Source organism: Danio rerio, chromosome 17 (assembly GCF_052040795.2).
Source record: "Danio rerio strain M-AB ecotype USA chromosome 17, GRCz13ab, whole genome shotgun sequence".
Taxonomy (NCBI): domain Eukaryota; kingdom Metazoa; phylum Chordata; class Actinopteri; order Cypriniformes; family Danionidae; genus Danio; species Danio rerio.
In genome coordinates, this window is record NC_141037.1 from 12,215,102 (window position 1) to 12,237,500 (window position 22,399).

General features: G+C 35.5%; 1 protein-coding gene and 1 long non-coding RNA gene across 4 annotated transcripts in view; one reads left to right on the forward strand and one right to left on the reverse strand.

The window, feature by feature from the left end:
• Positions 1-22,399, reverse strand: part of si:ch211-185a18.2 — a 297,371-nt gene that overhangs the window by 5,795 nt on the left and 269,177 nt on the right. For all 3 annotated transcript variants that reach the window (NM_001441598.1, NM_001441597.1, NM_001258228.2), the window contains one exon: positions 17,501-17,557. In NM_001441598.1, coding sequence (NP_001428527.1) covers positions 17,501-17,557 — 57 coding nt within the window. The remainder of the gene's footprint in view (positions 1-17,500; positions 17,558-22,399) is intronic.
• LOC141378522 (uncharacterized) lies at positions 8,191-9,999 on the forward strand. Its single transcript, XR_015513071.1, has 2 exons — positions 8,191-9,506; positions 9,619-9,999. It is a non-coding gene; the product is annotated as an uncharacterized LOC141378522 (long non-coding RNA).

Here is a 22,399-nt window from a genome sequence, read left to right on the forward strand (position 1 = left end):
ATGCTTTCCACTTTCGTGGGCAACACCTCTCCATCCTCGGATAACATGCCGGATCCATTACCCTGATCTGTTAGGGGACATCGCAATTTACAAATTAAGCACTGATTGTTGCTGACCATGTCTGTCTCTAATGACCAGAATGTACCCAAGAAGATGGCTTCTTCCAGCAGGATAACACTGGAATGTCATAATCCTGAACCATCTCAGACTGGTTACTTGAACATGACAATGAGTTCACTGTAATTAAACGGCCTCCACAGTCACCAGAGTTCAATCCAATAGAGCACCTTTGGGATGTGGTGGAACGAGAGTTTCACATCATGGATGTGCAGCCGACAAATCTGCGGCAACTTCTTGATGCTATCATGTCAATTTGGACCAAAATCACTGAGGAATATTTCCAGTACCTTGTTGAATCTATGCCATAAAGGAATAAGGTAGTTCTGAAGGCAAATGGGTGTCCAACCCGGTACTAGTACTGTGTACCTAATAAAGTGGCCGGTGAGTGCATATGTATCCTCATAAATGTATGAGCTCATAAATTATTATCTTGTTGACTTTTTTTACCCCCTTTCCCTGTAGCTTAATACAAAAAATGTGTACAGATTGATGAGGGAGTATATTAAAGTACATCTTCACAGTAAATCAAACTATTCCATTTCAAAAGAGAAAAGTAATGTTTTCCATGATATGTTTCCTTTGAAAACAGCGTCTAGTATGCTTTGATCCGCGAAAGTCATCATCTGAACTGCAGAACATTTACTGGGAGACCCCAAAGAGATTTTTCACAATGAGCCTCTCCCATAATTTCCCTCCCACAAAACATTGAGCTTCATTGGCTCGGACAGAGCGAACAGCCTGCACATGCTTTCACTGGAGTCTGTTCAAAGCAAACTGACACCATCACAATCATTCAAAAGATGATTAATAAACGCCACTTCACGCCCACACGCCTCAATCATAACCTGAATAAACAAGAACAACCCCTACAGATCCAAGCACCGACTATAATAACGAGAGCGTGTGGAGATGCACTTCCACGTGGAAAATGTGGAGCCGTCGTCATTTGGACTGGGAATTTTGCTTTTGACTTTTGCCAGCATTGGCAAAATAACCTGAACAAGACACACATGAAAGGGCATGTGTTCACCCATACGTAGAAATTATCTCATTAAATTCTCAACCTGATAATTTGTGATATTTACAATAGAAAAAAGGCATTTTGGAGATTGTTCAAGCTGCTACCATGTGCCTATCAAGAGATAAATAAAACATTAAAGCAGTCCATAAGACTTGAAAATCATATTCAAAGTATTCTTATGACATATATGACCTTATGACATAGTTTTGTGCAAGGAAAAGAGTAACATTAAAGTTATGCATAGATCATTTGGGTTTATATAAAGTGCCCTCGAATAAAAAAGTGGTATGATTCGCTTTTTTTTGGTACCTTTGTCCAAAAAGCACGCCATAACCATAACATACTGTACTGCTCAGTAAAAACGAACTACAAACCCATATGTAGAAATAATCTCATTATATTCTAAACCCAATTATTTGTGATATTCACAATGGAAAAATAAAAAAAAGGCATTTTGGAGAATGTTCAAGCTGCTACCATGTGCCTATCAAGAGATAAATAAAACATTAAAGCAGTCCATAAGACTTGAAAATCATATTCAAAGTATTCTGAGACCATATGACATAGTTTTGTGCAAGGAAGAGGGTAATACTAAAGTTATGCATAGATCATTTTGGTTTATCTAAAGTGGCCTCCAATAAAAAGTGGCACAGTATGGTTCGCTTTTTTTTGGTGCTTTTGACCCAAAAGCACGCCATAACCAAATTGTACTGCTCAGTGAAAACAGGTCATAATATTAGTACCCCTGGTAAATAAAAGCAAAAACGTCTTTAACGTTTAATCGCAAAAAAATTATTAGCAGTTATAAAATATGATCTTATTTTACATTCCTAATCCTGCCCAATAGCTACTGTTTTACTCCCTAGTAATAAGCATTTATTTAGTCTATCAAGCTAAAAGGTTTAGTTATGGTTAATAGGGTGAATTGTACATTAAAATAAGTCTGACAAAAATCAATAAATAAATAAAATAAATAATTTATCATATTAACTATATTGTTATTTTAAATACAATATACATTTAAATAAATACATATAACACTTTTTTATTTATTTGAATTTTTCTGTTTATAAGATTTTTTTTTCCTTGAAGCCCTTTTCAAACTATTTGTTTCAGACACTTTTCGGCCCCAAGACCCAACTAAATCATGATATAGACACTATCAATCCTCCTAACTGTGCTATATAGACACACATCTACTTCTGACTGATTCCTAACACTTCCAGCTTACTAGAACGTCTAAATCACCCCCCCCCTCCACCCCAATTTCTGTTTAACAAAAAGATTTTTTTTTTCAACACATCTCTTAACATAATAGTTTTAATAACTAATTTCTAATAACTGATTTATTTTATATTTGCTATGATGACGGTAAATAATATTTAACTAGATATTTTTCAAGACACTTCTATACAGCTTAAAGTGACATTTAAAGGCTTAATTAGGTTAATTAGGTTAACTAGGCAGTTTAGGGTATTTAGGCAAGTCATTGTATAATGATGGTTCGTTCTGTAGACTATCGAAAAAAACTTTCAAAATAAAAAAAATAAGTACAGTGAAAATTTCCTTGCTCTGTTAAAACATCATTTGAAAAATATTTAAAACTGAAAAATATTTCAAAGGGGGACTAATAATTCTGACTTCAACTGTACTTCCTATTTTGTCGCAGTTTTGTTCTTTCGTTTTATCAGTTTTGATGAATAACTGAGTGAGTTTGGCCTGTGTTTTATTTTAACTTCCTGTTCAAAGCTGTACAAAACATTGCAAAACATCAATTGAAACAAAAAACAAATGGCTGTGATTTTAAATGTAAAACAAACAAACCAAAAAACAACAAACAATTCTACAGAAAAATCTGTTACATGGTTTACATTAAGTTTCCTTAATATACTAGATAATCATAAATTGGCATGATTTCTTTTTTGTTGACATTACTATAAACTTTTTTGATTTTTCCTCATCAGTGACAACCAGTTGAAGTCAAAATAATCAGTCCTACTAAATTGTTAGCCTCCCTGTTTATTTTTTACCCATTTTCTGTTTAACAGAGAGAAGATTTCTTCAACACATTTCTAAACATAATAGTGTTAATAACTCATTTCTAATAACTGATTTATTTTATCTTTGCCATGATGACAGTAAATATTTACTAGATCTTTTCAAGACACTTCTATACAGCATAAAGTGACATTTAAAGGCTTAACTAGGCAGGGTAATTAGGCAAGTTAATGTATAATGATGGTTTGTTCTGTAGACTATTGAAAGAAAATTGCTTAATAGAGCTAATAATTTTGACCTTAAAATGTTTTTTTTTTTTAAATCAAAAACTGCTTTTATTCTATCCAAAATAAAACAAATAAGACTTTCTCCAGAAGAAAAAATATTATCAGACATACTGTGAAAATGTCCTTGCTCTGTTAAACATCATTTGGGAAATATTTAAAAAAGAAAAAATCAGAGGGGGCTAATAATTGTGACTTTAACTGTACATCTGAATTCGAAGTTACATCTAATGTTGATTCATGTTGTTTCATGAATTATTTTAGTGTCATGTGTGTAACTGTGATTTAGTGTTCAGTATTGTGTAAATGACATTGAGCACATTCAACATATTAGTATGTTTCTCTGCTTGTGGGAAAAAGTTGTTTGTGATGTATCATATGACTGTCTCCACATGCCACACGCTTATTGTTGTGTTTGCGTCTGTGCAAAAAAGATAAAAGGGTAAATGTTAGTGTATCAAAACATTGGTGCATTAACACTACACACAGTAATTTACCATAAATATATGTTTCTACTGTATTCTTAACAGTAAAATACTGATAACCACGGCTGAAAAGCAAAATTAAAAGCAAAATTTTTACTACTTTTCCTTTTAAAAAATGTATTTCAAAGATATTTTTCACCAATTAATTCTTAATGGTGCTAATAATTGTAGCAAATTTAATTAAACTAAGCCTGTGCTGTGTTTGTTCCCATTGAAAGCAATTTTTTGTCTTCTTTCCTTTTTTTCTTAACAAGGGAGACAATATTAGTTGATGTCATTGTACTTGGTCAGCCTTTACTTTCATTGCATGGTAGCTTGAACCTTTTTACGTAAATCTAGTCATACAAATCTAGAATAACATAAACATAAACAAGTGAGTAAATAATGCTGCTTTTCAATTCGAGATGAACTGTCCCTTTAAGACATCGTGAACAGCCTGACACTCACACCCACATTGGAAGTGATGACCTCTATCAATGACTAAGAAAAGATAGAGGACAGAATAAGTAATGTTATTTCGCACAAATATTCAAAGGTAAATGCGCCTCGGGCTTGTGTGCTTGCTGTAGTGTGTCTGCAGTCTCAGTGGAGCAGATGGACCAGGTCTGGCACTGATTCTTACTGGAAAACCCTGTGGCCTACAAACACTACAGACTGACTACAACACCTCAGGGTGGAGGAGAGAGAAAGAGAGAGAGAGAAGAGAGAGAGAGAGAATGAATGAAGGCACTGAAAGGGAAAGAATGAAAACAGAAACAGACGGATGAAAAGAGTGTGGGAGTTTGTCCACCAACAGAAACAAAAACTTCTTTTGAGTTGAAGAACATGTAAGCCGCCTTTAGCTATTCAGACCCAAGTAAGCGTGATAGTGGCTCTCATGAATCAGTAAACAACATTCTGAACCTACCACAAAATTTCATTTATTTATGCATTTATTTATTTTATTAAACCCTCATAGAGAGTTTTGATTTTATGATTGTGTAAAGTAGCAGAATAATATAACCTACTGAAAACAATAAATTTTCACGTGTTAAAATTTACAGATAATGAATTAATAAAGAACATAAATAGGATATCAAGGTCACAAACAAACAAATTACCTAACTAACTAGCAAATAAATTAATAAATAGGCTATCAAATTGGTTATCCAAGTAAATAAAAAATTACCAAAAATTTACAAACAGATTTGCCAAATTGGCAAACATATATATATATATATATATATATATATATATATATATATATATATATATATATATATATATACATATATACATATATATATATATATATATATATATATATATATATATACATATATACATATATATATATATATATATATATATATATATATATATATATATATATATATATATATATATACATATATACATATATATATATATATATATATATATATATATATATATATATATATATATATATATATATATATATATATGTATGTATATAAGCCTTGTTCTTTGTTTATCCTGTTCGCCACCCGGACAAATCTCTTTGCCTGTGACCCGAATACATGTTTTGGAATACCTGTAAGTATCCATTTGCTCCTGCGATTGACATTTGCCTGCCTGACTATTTTTGTTAATAAATACTGCGCGTAGATCCCCAACTTCGTTGTCCTGTGCCATTACATTACAATATAAATCTAAATAATATAGTTAATTAATAATTTTACAGTTAGTAATTTTGACCTTACCATTTTTAAAAAAAATAAAAAGCTGTTTTAATTCTAACCAAAATAAAACAAACAAGACTTTTTCCAGAAGAAAAAATATTATCAGACCTACTGCAAAAGTTTCCTTGCTTAAACATCATTTAGGAAATATTTAAAAATAGAGAAAAAATGCAAAGGAGGTTTAATAATTCTGACTTGAACTGTATATGCCGTATATAACAAAGATTTACAAATAAAGATATAAAGATTTTCAAACATAAACAAAACAAGGAAACATCAAACAGGTATCTGAAGTAATTATAATAAACAAAACAAGGATAAAAAGACCAAAATGCATAATTTATGAAAACTGTTTGACAACTAATAAATAATAAATAAATAATAACATGTTATCTAAAAATATTTTTAAATCAACAATAAACAAACAAACATACAAACAAACAAATAAATAAATAAAAAATATTATTATATGAATAAAATACTAAATGCTTGAAACAAAACTATCTTAATTTATATTAGAATCAAATACATTTTCACATTGATTCATTCATTCATTTTCTTGTCGGCTTAGTCCCTTTATTCATCCGGGGTCGCCACAGCGGAATGAACCGCCAACTTATCCAGCACGTTTTTACGCAGCGGATGCCCTTCCAGCCGCAACCCATCTCTGGGAAACATCCACACACACATTCACACACACACTCATACACTATGGACAATTTAGCCTACCCAATTCACCTGTAGCATATCTTTGGACTGTGGAGGAAACCGGAGCACCCAGAGGAAACTCACGCGAAGGCAGGGAGAACATGCAAACTCCTCACAGAAACGCCAACTGAGCCGAGGTTCGAACCAGCGACCTTCTTGCTGTGAGGCGACAGCACTACCTACTGCGCCACCGCCTCGCCACATTTTCACATATTATGAACATATAAAAATAAATTCAATTTTGTTTCTCAGATAAACAAGCAGACAAGCAAACAAATAAATAAATAAATGGCAATATCAAACATTGCAAAAAATTATTCCTAAATGAATAAATTAATCAATGAATAAAAAAAACAAAAAAAAAAACACCGCATTAAGTGAAGGCAGCATGAGGAACAGTAGATGATTCATGATTTGGGGGGAAAGTACTCCCGTTTTTGGACTAAGGGTATGATATCATTTTCTGTGTGGGCTTTGACAAACATTCACATCTGTGTGAAACGATCCAAACTACACAGCCAAGAACATCACACTCCAGTCGAGAAGCAGACATTACTGTGCCACTGAAACATGCATCCAACATCACACAAATTCTCCAATCGCTGGAACTGGAGTATTTAATACGAGGCTTGGAAAGGATATCAGTACAACAATCTTCACAAACAATCATTCTCTTTAAACATACAACCTCAGAGAGAGGCTCTAGCGTAAAATTGAAGACATTTACATAATTGTACTCTGCGGCTGGGAGTTTAAAATGGTTTATAACCAAGAAAAACAACTAAATACATTTGCCTAAAGCTTACAAATCCTTGGTGAATTTTGGGTTGGAGAAAAAATCTACCATTGCAACAATGGTATGATTGTCTTACTTTAACGTTGACATTTTGCACAGTGCTGCTGGTGAGTCAGATGTCTTTTTGATATATCTCTGAGAGCCGGGTGTCCAAGGGTCATACAGGGACGAGATTACAAAAAAAGAGATGTTTTTAAAGGTCTTCCTCAAGTGAAAACAGAACAGCGTGAGTTCAGTTCCCAGAGAAAACAACAACTGATAAAAGATAAACATATAACATTTACCTTGAATGCATGGATGTATTGTGTGTGTGTGTGTACACACACACAATACATCCATGCATATATATATATATATATATATAAATATATATATATATATATACACACAAACACACACACAGTTGAAGTCAGAATTATTAGCCCCCCTGAATATCGTTTCCCCAATTTCTGTTTAACAATTTTTTTTCTTAACACATTTTTTTCAGAACAACTTCCCCAACAATTTAACCCCTTACAGATGAAGAAATACAAATAAATAAATAAACAATAATGAAACATTGATACAAAAAACTAGCCAAGGTAACTCAAACCATTTGAGGAAACTTATTGCTAAAAACCATTTAAGTTCAAAGATGTCAACATGACGTCAGATTGATGTTGTACCCCAACGTCGTGGGGACGTTACATTTTGTTTGGAAATTAAAATCGGGTGGATGTCAGAACTCAATATCAAGCCAACGTCAATGACCAAAGTCCAACCTAAAATCAACATCTAATAATGTTACAGCTTGACGTTATGTGGACATTACAAACTAGGACATCTATCAGATGTTGGATTTTGATTGCCATACCTGACGAAAAACTATTTCAAGTCAATATGAGGTTAGTTTAAGATGTTGGATCAACGTTGGATTTTGATCGCTTACTAACACACCCTAAAATCAACGTCATTTGACGTCGTTATTGGACATCAAAATAATGCTGTCCCTAGACGCTGGCCAGACATTGAATTTTGACGTCACTACCTGAATCTAACCTAATATTAATGTTTTATGTCGTTGTCTGCTGGGCAATAACTAAATGCACTACAGAATATTACGTTTACACACATCCACAAATTACATGCAAATTCATCAGCTTTTTACAGCGCAATACTACTCTTGAGTACTTTTGAAAAGTCTACTTTTTACACATACTTTGAGTAATATTTACAACAAATACTTTTACTCTACTAACACTACATTTTTAGGCAAGTAATGGTACTTTTACTTAAGTATGATTTTTCAGTTCTTTTTACACCACTGCATTTATCATTTATATTTTTCTTTAGAGCTGTAATGCACTCCAGAATCTGACAGAATGAAAAGCTGTAGGCTATATAACAGTCATCTGAAACGTTGTCATACAGTGTTATGCCTGGATTTCATAAATAGCCTTGCATTTACTAACACAGACTATGTTTAAAGTACTTGGAAGTAATTCACGTTTTCTTCCTGTAGATAAAAATGTCACAGAGCAAGAACAATGCTTAGTGGCTCAATGTATTACAACACTGTTTTTTTAAAAGACTAAACACTTTATTGATATGGTGTACAGCAAGCACATGTGGTCAGAACGCAAAGGAGTCTCAGGTAATGAAGTATAAAGCGTTTCTCCCAAAGAAAAGCCTGTCTAAGTAAAATGCTAACAGGCGTCTGTAGCTCCGCCTCTTTGCCCTTATTTGGTAATCCCTGGTCAGTGTGATGACACACAAACAAAATGGTGACGTTTGGCCATGCCTACTTGTAGCTTTATTTGCGCTCCTCACACACCTATGGGTGACATTACAGACACTACATCCATATCTTTTCCAGTCTATGGTATTTCTAATATCTTATCTATTTCTTGTAACATTTTTTTCCCCCAAAATTCTTAAATCTTAGTATCTAAAATATGTAGATATGATCTGCTTTTACCACTTCCAACACAAAGCAAAAGATGGGCTTTTTACATATGTACAAATTACAAAAGCAGTATTGAAGTACCTCATTTTTACTATTTAATCAAATTCTTTCCAAAAGTGATTATTAATTCCTTTATGGCATCCTTCACATAACTCAATCCAGACCTCATGTTCAATTATAGTATTTAGCTCTAGTTCCCATTTTCCTTTAACATCGTCTGTATTTTGTACAGTATTAGTTACTAATCCTTAGTCCTGTGTTTTAATTTCTAATAACTGATTTCTTTTATCTTTGTCAAGATATTAGTGCATAATATTTGACTAGATATTTTTCAAGATACTAGTATTTAGCTTAAAGTGCAATTTAAAGGATTAATTATGCTAATTAGTCAATAGTCAAGTTAGGATAATTAGGCAAGTCATTGTATGACAGTGGTTTGTTCTTTGGTCAATTAAAAAATATTTATTGCTCAAGGGGGCTAATAATGTTGACCTTAAAATTGTCTTAAAATTTTTTAAAACTGCTGTATTCTAGCCAGGCGAGGCAGTGGTGCAGTAGGTAGTGCTGTCGCCTCACAGCAAGAAGGTCGCTGGTTCGAACCTCGGCTCAGTTGGCGTTTCTGTGTGGAGTTTGCATGTTCTCCCTGCCTTCGCGTGGGTTTCCTCCGGGTGCTCCGGTTTCCCCCACAGTCCAAAGACATGCAGTACAGGTGAATTGGGTAGGCTAAATTGTCCGTAGTGTGTGTGAATGTGTGTGTGTGTGTGGATGTTTCCCAGAGATGGGTTGCGGCTGAAAGGGCATCCGCTGCATAAAAAACTTGCTGGATAAGTTGGCAATTCATTCCGCTGTGGTGATCTCCGATTAATAAAGGGACTAAGCCAACAAGAAAATGAATGAATGTATTCTAGCCAAATTAAAACACATAAAAATTAAAAATATTATAGGAAATACTGTAAAAAAAGTCTTTGTTCTCATTCGGTAAATATTTGAAAAAGAAAAAAAATACAGGAGGCTTAATTGTTTGGACTTAAACTCTATATATTTAGTATGCGCATCTGTAAAATGATCTTTTCCTGTTTATCTTGTTTTGCACACTGAACAAGTATTCAAAGATTACAAGTCCATTATAAAACCCTTCTAAATATTACATTAGGGTAAGATGAAACCTGGACGAACAAAAAAAGTCAGAACAAGATCCGATAATAAAGATCCATTAAGGTGGTGCTTCCTTTCAAAAGACAAACATCCTAAAAGCTCCATCACTTATTCATGCTTTTGCAGTTTCTATTCTGGCTCAAGACAAATCCGTATGACAGCACTGTGACGAGAACTAACTACTAGTTGGGTCTTACTCTTCAAAGACTAATAACAGCTGATAAGTCTTTAAAATGACAGAGGGGAAAAGCAGATGTTTCCTGCAGATGGATGAAAATATGACTCAAAAGTAAAGTAGAAGCAAAAATTTCCCTGGCGATCTGCTGCAAACTCAGGTCTGAGCACGGAGAATACAACTGGCCTCTGTAGAAGCTGAGAAAGGATCATGTGAGCTCTACCGGAGATCCTATTGGCTGTCGCTCAAATAAGTCGCTCTTCATTTGCATTGAGTTGAAGGATTCACAACTTTGTCGTGTTCTTCGATACGCCCACCTGGTTGCCAGCGATCGTTGTTGCTCTGTTTTAGACGTCCAATAGATTAATAGGTACCAAAAAAAGTCCACAGATCACCAGAGTAAAGAAATCCCAGAGTAAAATGAGAAAATATGATACACCAGTGTAGTACAAAAACTACATCTGATTGGGCAGTTAAAGATTTACCTTGGGCCATCTGCCCATTGGAAAGTGCAATTTACCAGTGATGGGAAGTTCGGATCATTTTACTGACTCGGATCTTTGAGTCTCGTTCATCAACATGAACGAATCTTTTTGAGTCATTTGGTTCAATTTGCCAAAATGTTATTAAAATGGTATGAATAGCTTCCAAACACTGCTACAACTAGCCCAAAAGGTTGATTGCACGACAAACAAGTCATAAATAGAATACTATAAGACGGAGAAAATAATACTTCAATGTTAACCTGCTCTTTTGTAAATGAAGGCATTTTTTTCTCTTGGTTCAGCTCACTTCTTCATGTTGTGGTTCGTTCACGTTACACTGAAAATCACATATAATCTTAATCAATGCACACAGTCTGAGCCGATAGGAGCCATGGTAATTAGTTCACCTTTCAAGTCTTGAGTCGTTCGTTATTTACATGACAGAATGACTCAAACCCGAGGACTCGAGAGATGAACGGATCAATTCTTTTTCCGGTTCTAAACGCGTACGATTGGCCCGTGATGAACGAGTGACTCAGACCCGATAGAGGAGTCGAGAGGTGAATGGATCAATTCTTTTTTCGGCTCTAAACGCATATGATTGGCTTCTGCCTTTCTGCGATGAACGACTCGAAATGTGATGAAAACTTGAAATGAATGATACCACCTGCTCAAATGTGCGCACGCGTGGATGAACGAATCACTCCCTGATAGGGCTCGTAGTTCCCGAGTTATATTGACGATTCGTTAAAAATGAACGAATCGTTCATGAACAACCCATCACTACAATTTACTTCCAGAAGTAAGTTGAAATTGGGGGGCATGTAATTAGAGCTGTAAAGCTTAACTTTTAGTATTAGTGCCAGAGTAAAATGAGAAAATATGATACAATAGTGTTTTGGAACATGGAAAAACTGTATTTACGCTCTCTTCATCTGTTGTAATATTGTTTTTTTTATTATTTTTTTTTATACTTGTCACTTTTATCCCTGTTTATGTAAAGCACTTTGAATTGCCACTCTGTATGAAATGTGCTATATAAATAAACTTGCCTTGCAAAGACAGAGATCGCTGGAAGTCGCTCACTCTCTGTTAAAATGAACAGTTGCTTGTCGCTTTAGGTTGCTTGTAGTGTGAATGAGGCAGACCCCAAAAGTGTCTGGATGCAGCCTTGATGATGCAAGCTGAGACTGCATATCTCAGTGATGCAATGTCAGACACAACGCACTCAATGAAGTTAGTGACGTCACTGTGAGGGGTAGGGTTCTATTCTTTCATATTATTTCAACTTGTTTTTAATAAAATCATGTTTAATATCACAACTTAAGGTAAAAAATTACATTATTCATGATGCTTTACCAAAATAATTTAAAAAATAAATAAATAAAATAAAATACTCTGCTGACCCGATAAACTAAAGCAAATGTTGGTTTTCTTATTCTCTCACAATACTCATTTTTTTGTTTTTTAAACATTAAACATACTTTTCTATATAGATGATCAATAACTGATCATTTCTAAGTTGATTGTTTTTGACAAAAATGATCGTCATTTTGTCCAATTTTCTAAATACTAATTTTTTGGGCTTCAAATCACAATTTGTGATGTTGTAATTAATTTAATAGTAAAAACAACAAATAATACTCTTGACTTCTAGTTGATCATTCAAAAAAGTGGCAGAAGATAGATTTTTCAGATGAATCATCTCTTGAACTGCATTCCAATCATCACAAATACTGCAAAAGACCTACTGAAACTTGCATGGACCCAACATTCTTACAGAAATCAGTCAAGTTTGGTGAAGGAAAAATCATGGTTTAGGGTTACATTCAGTATGGGGGCGTGCGAGAGATCTGCAGAGTGGATGGCAACATCAACAGTTCAGTTCATCAATCAATAGGAATCAAGGCATGATCTTATTTTATTTTGGTAAAATAAGTGTAATCCAGAGGCTTTTGCCTTTCATATAAGCCACTTCTGATACCAAATGATCAACTAGAAGTCAAGTTATTATTTGCCAACTGATAGACTTTTGTCAGGTAGTGTGAATTGAATTAACTAAATTGGCTGTAGTGTGTGTGTGTGTGTGTGTGTGTGTGTGTGTGTGTGTGTGTGTGTGTGTCTGAATGAGAATGCAAGAGTGTATGGGTGTTTCCCAGTACTGGATTGTGGCACGAACAAAAAATAGACACTTATGGTTTTGTGGTCTAGGGTTACATATATGCTAAATATAAAATCAGCTATAGTAAAATATACTTCTGTAAAAAATCACCTAAAAAAAGTGAGCGCCACTAATGAACTCCATGATGACAGAATGTTCATTTTTGTGTCACTGTAAAACTCAGACTAGTGTTAGGGCTCAGAGAGATCTGTATCAGTCTTTGCAGAGGACCAGGTGGTAAAGGTCAAACCCTATCCGTCAACACAGCTTTAAAACCTCACACTGCAGACAATGAAAACTCTGAGACTATGACCTTCAGAGACGGTGAAAGTACCCAGGTGCTGTAGAAACCCAAATCTCTCAAGCAGAAATCCAGCGAACAACAAATCAGACAGAAGGAGGTGATAAAAGAGTATAGTATATTTTCTTCTGAAGAAAGTTCAGGGTTTCCCCGGGGTCTTAAAAAGTCTCAAATTTATTTTTTTTTTGAAGTTTTAGGCCTTAAAAAGTCTTAAATTTGCTGTTCTAGGTCTTAAATATTTTGCGCAGGTCTTATTTTTCAGATGTCCATGTAACGCTACATCTAATGCTCATTTAAGTTCTTATTTGTTGTTGTTGCTTGATTTTCATGGTGTGGTAGTTTGTTTTACTAGTCCTAATGTTATTTGCGGTATTACAACTACAAATGAGACCAACATGCAATAGCCAATCAGCTTTCTGTTATTGAACTCAGTGCGCCCGGCGAATGTGACATCATTAAAGAGTTTGCGGAGGTTTGCTTTGGGTGCGCGTGACATGATTTTGGCTGGAGGAACGCACAACTCGAGCTAACAGTTCTCACGGCGCCACGTTTCATTTGAGTTGAATATAAATCACTTTGAAGAGTGATTTATCTCTCAATGTGTGATCATAGGGATAAACAGATGAACAATAATTCTTAGCAAGAAATTGCAACAGTGGGAAAGGAGGAAAGGTTTTGTTAAAAAGTTTGCAAAAACCTGAGGGTCATGTTTGTTACAGCCGAAAGAGGCCATGGCAAAAGTGGAGACCCAGGTACACAACTACAGTATATGTTTTCCACCATTTGTAGATTTTACACTGATGTATATACCACAATTTTGAATTGCAAAAAAAATGTATAATTACAAAACTATAATTAAAGAACAAATAAGTTCTTTAATTACTGGAAAAGAATATTTGAACCTATCGGTTTACAATATACTGATGGCCTGTTTTTCTAGGCTTTATTGGTGATGATGGTCAGAAATGTTGGATCATTATTGCCTTTTTAGCATATCAGTATAGGACAGAAACTAACCAGCCAGTAATGTGTGAATTGTGGAGTGGGCAAAATAAAAATGTAAAAATGCAGTATTTTTTACTTAGTGTCCTTTTTTTTTTTTTTTGCTTTTATTCTTGCCATAAAAAAATATAATTGTAGAGCAACTCATGTTCTGCAGTCATTAATATTTACCTTTAATAAGTAGAACTGTGAAAGATATTAACAAAAGCAATTAATGCATCAAAGTTTCATTAAAAAAAATCTAGAATGGTTAAAAAAATCTTTATAATCCTTAAAAAATTTTATAAAATAATAAAAACTAATTCGTTTTTAGGGCGAGGCAGTGGGGCAGTAGGTAGTGCTGTCGCCTCACAGCAAGAGGGTCGCTGGTTCGAACCTCGGCTCAGTTGGCGTTTCTGTGTGGAGTTTGCATGTTCTCCCTGCCTTCGCGTGGGTTTCCTCCGGGTGCTCCGGTTTCCCACACAGTCCAAAGACACAGGGTAGGCTAAATTGTCCGTAGTGTGTGAAGGTGTGTTTGGATGTTTCCCAGAGATGGGTTGAGGCTGGAAGGGCATCCGCTGCATAAAAACTTGCTGGATAAGTTGGCGGTTCATTCCACTGTGGCGACCCCGGATTAATAAAGGGACTAAGCCGACAAGAAAATGAATGAATGAATTAGTTTTTAAAATCTTGAATGATATTAATCTCTTAATTAATGATATAAAGTAGTTCCGAAAACGTCCTGCCTCACTGTTTATCCATCTGACTTTACGGTGGCTTTCTTTTGACCACCCCAGTCTTTTTAAAAGCCTCGTCCGTTTGAGGTGCGCACGCAGTTAGCGAAGGTGCATGATGCGGTGCCAGGCCAAAGTATAAATCAGCCTTAAAATGTTTGTTTGTTTTTTTTCCTGTTGTTCAATGATGCATCTAACCTGCCTTTAGCACAGTTCAATTTAAATAAGTTTATTTTGCCACTAATTTTATGATTTTGCATTTTCTCTTTATGTGCATGCGTGTTTTTTGATATTGTGATATAGGTCTTAAATTTAATACTAAACGGTCTTAAAAAGTCTTAAATTTGACATTATGATATCTGCAGAAACTCTGGAGTTTGTTTTATTTCGGTAAGAATAAAAGTTGTTTTTTTAATTTTTCAAAATCATTTTAAGGTCAATATTATTAGCAATATTTTTGCAATTGTCTAAAGAATAAACCACTGTTATACAATGACTTGCCAAATTACCCTAACTTGCCTAGTTATTGCAGTTAGGTCTTTAAATGTCACTTTAAGCTGAATACTAGTATCTAGAAAAATATAGAGTAAAATATTATGCACTGTCATCATGGCAAAGATAAAAGAAATGAGGTAATAAAACTATTATATTTAGAAATGTGTTGAAATAAAATGGGGAATAAAATATACTATTAATTGACGAGGGCTAATAATTCTAACTTCAACTGTACATAGTGATTTGAGGTTTTTGTCGCATCGTCCATCCCTATCTGATGCTATCTTGGAAATCTGTTCATTCCAAAGAAATTGAGCGTTGAGGAAAAAATGAGTCATGAGCCTGCAGTTTGTTCATTGTCTAAATGTTTCGCACACACAAACAATGCCCTAAACCTCCTCCTCCACAAAAAAAGACACCTGCAAACACTTAACTGAGTTCTCCAGCCCGTCCCAAGCTCTCAGGATGGACAGATGAGTCAAACCCCACCTTCTCCTGACCGGGTACATCTACTCTGCTTTACTCTGTCTTCTCTCATCTGCTGCTCACGCCTGGGAGTGTGAAGAATGAAGCTGTCTGGCAGTGTTTACCAAAGCTTTCTGTGTTGGAGTGTGTGAAATACCTTTTCAATAACAACGATGCACTGCAAAATAAGATTTTCTTATTTTTGGTTTTAGTCTTGTTTCTGGTCCAAATATCTTTTAAAAAAATCTTAAAGTAAGAAGCATTTTCTGGACAAGCAAACAATAGTGTCTTAGAAATGATATGTCAAAATGAAGTGAGTTTTCACTGAAAAGCTAAATAATTAGTCAAGAGGTAAGCAAAGTAATCGATTTCAAAACGAAAACAAGATTATTTAGCCTACTTTAAGAAAAACTTGGGCAACGTGGCTCACAGCAAGAAGGTCGTTGGTTCAGGCTTTGGCTGGGTCAGCTGGGATTTCTGTGTTGAGTTTGCATGTTCTCCCCACGTTCGCGTGAGTTTCCTCCGGGTTCTCCGGCTTTCCCCACAAGTCCAAAGACATGCAGTACAGGTGAATTGGGTAATCTAAATTGTCCGTAGTGTATGTGTGTGTATGGATGCTTCCCAGTGATAGGTTTCAGCTGGAAGGTTATCCGCTAAGTAAAAACGTGCTGGATAAGTTGGTGGTTCATTTCGCTGTGACGATCCCAGATTAATTAAGGGACTAAGCCAAAAATGAATGAATGAAGAAAAAACTCACTTAATTTTGATATTACTTGTGAAAAAATAGCTAATTTTTTTTACTTGTCCAAAAAAATGCATCTTGACTTAAGAATTTTTAGATATTTGGACTAGAAACAATACAAAACCTCTGAGAAAGTAAGTTTTTGTGTGTGTGTGTGTGTGTGTGTGTGTGTGTGTGTGTGTGTGTGTGTGTGTGTGTGTGTGTGTGTGTGTGTGTGTGTGTGTGTGTGTGTTTTTTTTCACTGTAAAAGATTAAATAGGGGCGGAACAGTGGCTCAGTGGTTATCATTGTCGCCTCACAACACGAAGGTCACTGGTTTGAGTCTCGGCTGGGCCAGTTGGCATTTCTGTGTGGAGTAGTTCTCCCCGTGTTCATGTGGGTTTCCTCCGGGCGCTCCGGTTTCCCCCACAGTCCAAAGACATGTGCTATAAGTGAATTAGATAAACTAAATTAACCATAGTGTATGAGTGTGTGTGCACGAGCGCGAATGAGTCTGTATGGGTGTTTCCCAGTACTCGGTTGCAGCTGGAAGGGCATATTAACTGCATAAAACATGCAGTTCATTCCGCGGTTCATTCCGCTGTGGCGACCCCTGATAAATGAGGGTCTAAGACAAAGGAAAATTAATAAATGAAGATGAAATAAGAGGCAGTGTGGTAAAATGAAGTGATTAAACGTTTGGGTGTTTATGTTGAGGAATATGAAAACAATCAAGACATACAGTAATACATTATTTATACAATTACCTTTCTCATCAGCTCCAAAAAAAGCATCATCTGAAAGTCTCCTCAGCTGGGGGAAATCTGCGGGTAAAAAAAAAATTTAAAATACAGCCAGACAAATAGACAAAAACTTATATATATATATACATACAGAGAGAGAGAGAGAGAGAGAGAGAGAGAGAGAGAGAGAGAGAGAGAGAGAGAGAGAGAGAGAGAGAGAGAGAGAGAGAGAGAGAGAGAGAGAGAGAGAGAGAGAGAGAGAGAGAGAGAGAGAGAGAGAGAGAGAGAGAGTGTTAAAGTCAAAATTATTAGCCCTCCTAAATTATTAGCCGCCCTTTATATTTTTCCCTTAATTGCCATTTAAACATAATAATTTTAATAACACATTTCTAATAACTGATTTCTTTTATATTTTCCATGATGATAGTACATGATATTTACATACATTGACAGCACATTTTAGCTCTTAAGTGGCTTTTTAAAATACTTTGAATGTTTTATACTTTGTTACAGACATACAGTGTCCTCCTGCAACTGTTTTGCAGCATATGAAATGTCCCAAACACTGTTTTTAACTGTCCAAAATGGAGAAAAAAAAAATAGTTTTTACTCTTTATTGTCAAAATATGTTAAATAAAAATTCTATGTTAAATATGCATTACAAAACAGTCAGGAAAAAAAATTGTATGTAAATTTGAACCATGAGTCCACATATAGGGACATAATTTTTCTCTAAAAATACATTACATAAAAAGATGATACTTAGGTTTTATTCTAATTAGGTTCCAATAAGCCCAAATAGCAAAGAGAAATAAAAAATGCATGTAAAGAAACACCTCGGGCCTTAAGAGGTTAAACTGACATTTAAAGGCTCAACTAGATTAATTATGTAGGTAAGTCATTATATAACAGTGGTTTATTCTGTAGACAATCCAAAAAATGCTTAAGGGGGCTAATAATTTTGACCTTAAAATGGTTTTAAAAAGTAAAAATTTGCTTTTATGCTAGCCAAAACAAAACAAATAAGACTTTTTTAAAGAATATAATAAAAAATATTATAGGAAATTTCCTTTAATATTACTTGAGAAACTAATATTGAGAAGTATTTCACAGGAGTGCTAATAACCTTGACTTTAACTGTATATTTTCAATAAACATAATTGCTAAAAGACTGTTAATAATAACAACAAGAAAAACTGTATTAAGAAGGTAAACGGGCTCAGTTTTGCACAGAATCAAACCACACTGCAGAGTGTCCTCAGCCGATATCTTCATCTGAGTAAAAGAGTGTGCTGTGTTTTTGTGCTTTGGGGAGAAACGCTGTGCACAGCTGGGTTTGAGCTATAGAAACAGACACAGTTCTACACATACCCTTCATTTCCCTTGAGGCGTGTGAAGGTGTTAAATAGAGGCATTCACCTACAAACTTTCCCTGCTGCAAGCCAACGCCAGACGCGCTTTAAAACTTAAACTCACAGGACTAGACTGGAAGGCATTAAACAAGAGGACCGTGGGGTTATTTTAAGAAAAATGCTTTGTGAAATGTTCTTTAACCTCAAGCGAAAGCACAATTGGCCTTGTAAACAACATTATTTTTAACCTGATTCTATTTGTGAATCAAACAAAATAAGGAAAGAGCACAGAATGTTTTACAAACAACTGGTTCTGATTCATGGATCAGAATCAGAATGAGATTTATTAGCTAAGTGTGCGAAGACACACAAGGATTGATGTTTTTTTTTTTTTTAAATACAGCATATCTTCATTGTATAAAATAATTCAGTAACATTTAGGCACAGGCCTCAAAAACACATGCTGATGGTAAATTATAATACAGACTCAACATTACATATCCTGCGATGTGACTATTGTGATAATGATGCTGAAACGATATATTGTACAGATGGTAATAAAAATACAAATATTTATATAAAAGATTTCACAAATAAGTGCCTTTTAGGTTACAAAAACCATCCACAATAATGATACTGTAGTGTTTATGGCAAAAGGAAACAGCTTTTATTCAAATGATTGTTTTCAGCTACTCCTTGTAATGAATCATTCAACAGTTCTAAAAATTGTCATTAACCATTAGCCTGCAGAAACCGCAGAAACCCAAAGAACTTGAGGTCGATGGCACTTCTGGACACTGTTAACATAGGGCTTCCTTTTGGCAAAGTACTGTTTTCACTGGCATTTGTGAATGTAAATTCGTATTGTGGTACTTTCAACACACTTTTACCGCAATTCGTAACTTTTTGATTCAGTGGCTAATACGAATAAATTCATATAATGATCCTCTATAGAGGATTATAGAGCTCTCAGAATATGCCTAAAATATACCTTAATTTGTGTTCTGAAGGTGAATGAAAGGGGATTGGAACATGAGGGTGAGTGATCAACTAATGCCGAGTTCAGACAGCATGATTTTAGCCCCGATTCTGACTCGCCAACAGGTTTTGAGAAATTGCAGTCAAATGAATTAAATCACAGGCAAATCAGTGCTCGTTCATGTGTGTAACAATCACACAGTGTGATCAATCAAATCCGCGATCTGAGAGAATCGCCAATAAGTCATCGACACTCGTGAGATATTTGGCAGGCTCATTATCTTGAGCTGTCGGCGATTCAAATCATGCTGTGTGAAATGGGTTCTGGTTGAAAACAACATTGGTGATTACCTACAGCCAATGAGAGAGCAGCATCCACTAGTATGGGTATCTGCAGGCCAGCGGGAGGTTAGGGGAGAAGTTAAAATGGCTTCTTTTCGGTCTATTTAGACCCAAGAAATGGAGGAAAAACTAGTGTAAATTTGGCAGGAGCACCCGTGTTTGTTTGACGTGTCATCTGAGCAATACCACAACCGGCTCGAAAAAGAAAAAAAAGTTTAGGAGAAATTGCTTTGAGAAATTGATTCTCTACTAAAGTGAGCAAAATAAGAACATTTTCTACCCCTACTAAACGCTTCTTTCTCATTATGTAGTTAAGATTTAAAAAAAATCACTTCTCACATGTGTTTGGTTGTGATACCAAGTTTGTCGACCGAGATAATCTTACGGGCAATTCTTCCTATTGTAAGTCATGCAGTGTGAAACCCCGTGTTGCCTATCGAGCTTGCAGTGTAAACAAAGCAGCAACGGAACGCTACCCCAGATAGCAGTGTGAAAACATCTGTGACACGACTACTTTGAATATCCAGTCGTCAGCAAAACAGGATTTTCATTTTAAGGTTAAGTTTTACATTTTTAAAGCAGTGGATGTATACTTTTTATGTTCAAGCAAAACGTCCATGAGCTTGAAAACTGGAATGAAGTACAAAAATCAGGGCTTACAGTACTGAAGAAGAAATGACACAGAGCAAAGCCATTCATGACCCGCCTGTGTTTTGGAACAAATGAGACAGATGATGGCCTTTAATGTAAAGGAAGTGCTGACTACAGCACAGCACAGCACTCAACATTCCTTCAGCTTCATGCATTTTCTTAGAGTGACATCACAAAAGCGTTCCCATGCTCCAAACAGAGCCCAGATCAATCAGTTCAGCTTTAAAACAAGACAAATGCTAAGAAACAGGGTGTGTTTTTAAAGAGTTGGCCAAGCGTTCTTTCATCACTCGCACACACGCACACACACACGCACACACACACACACACACACACACACACACACACACACACACACACACACACACACACACACACACACACACACACACACACACACACACACACACACACACACACACACACACACACACACACACACACACAAATACATTTGTGTTCTGATATGTTACAAAAACATGCACATGCACACACATTTGTGTCCTAATATCACAAAACCATACACATGCTTGCACGCATACTGTTGAACACACACACACACACACACACACATATGGTTGCAAACATACAAACATGCATACACTTATGTCATGATATGTCACAAAATGCACACACACACATTTGTATCCTCATGTCTTAAAAACATGTACACACACACATTTGAGTCCTCATATGACACAAAAGCACACACACACACACATTTTTGTGTCCTAATGCCACAAAAAAATGCTTGCACGCGCACACACACACACACACATACATGCACACACACACACAAACGCACATGCACACACATACACACACGCACGCACACACACATGCATATATGATATAACACAAAAAGTCTTATGCAAACTCTCTTACACACACTTTCGCTTACACACGCACACATTTATATTTTGATATGACACAAAACACTCACCTACACACATACTTGCTCACACACACACAAACACACACACACATGTGTCCTAATGTCACATAAACATGCACATGCTTGCACATACACACACACACACACACACATATATTTGTTTCCTGATGTGACACTAAAACACACACATACGCTCACACGTTCGCTTACACACATTTGTGTCCTGATATGTCACAAAAAACATGCACATGCTCGCACACATACGCACACATGCATATATTTGTGTCCTTATATGACACAAAAACAGTCACGTCACACACACACATTTGTGTACTGATGACACAAAAAAAAACGAACCCACACACATGCATACACACTGGCTCACACACACATTTGTGTCCTAATGTTACAAAACATGCACATGCTCGCTCACACACACATGCATACACACAAACGCATACATTTGTGTCCTGATATTACACATGCACTTGCTCATACACGTTTGCTTACACACGTGCACACATTTGTGTCCTGATATGACACAAAAACATGCACCTACACACATGCACATTCACTCTTACACACACACAATTTGCGTTCTGAAAATTATTTATGTGTATTTCTGAAAAATATAGAAATGCTCGCACACACACACACACACACACACACACGCACACACACACACACACACGTGCATACATTTGT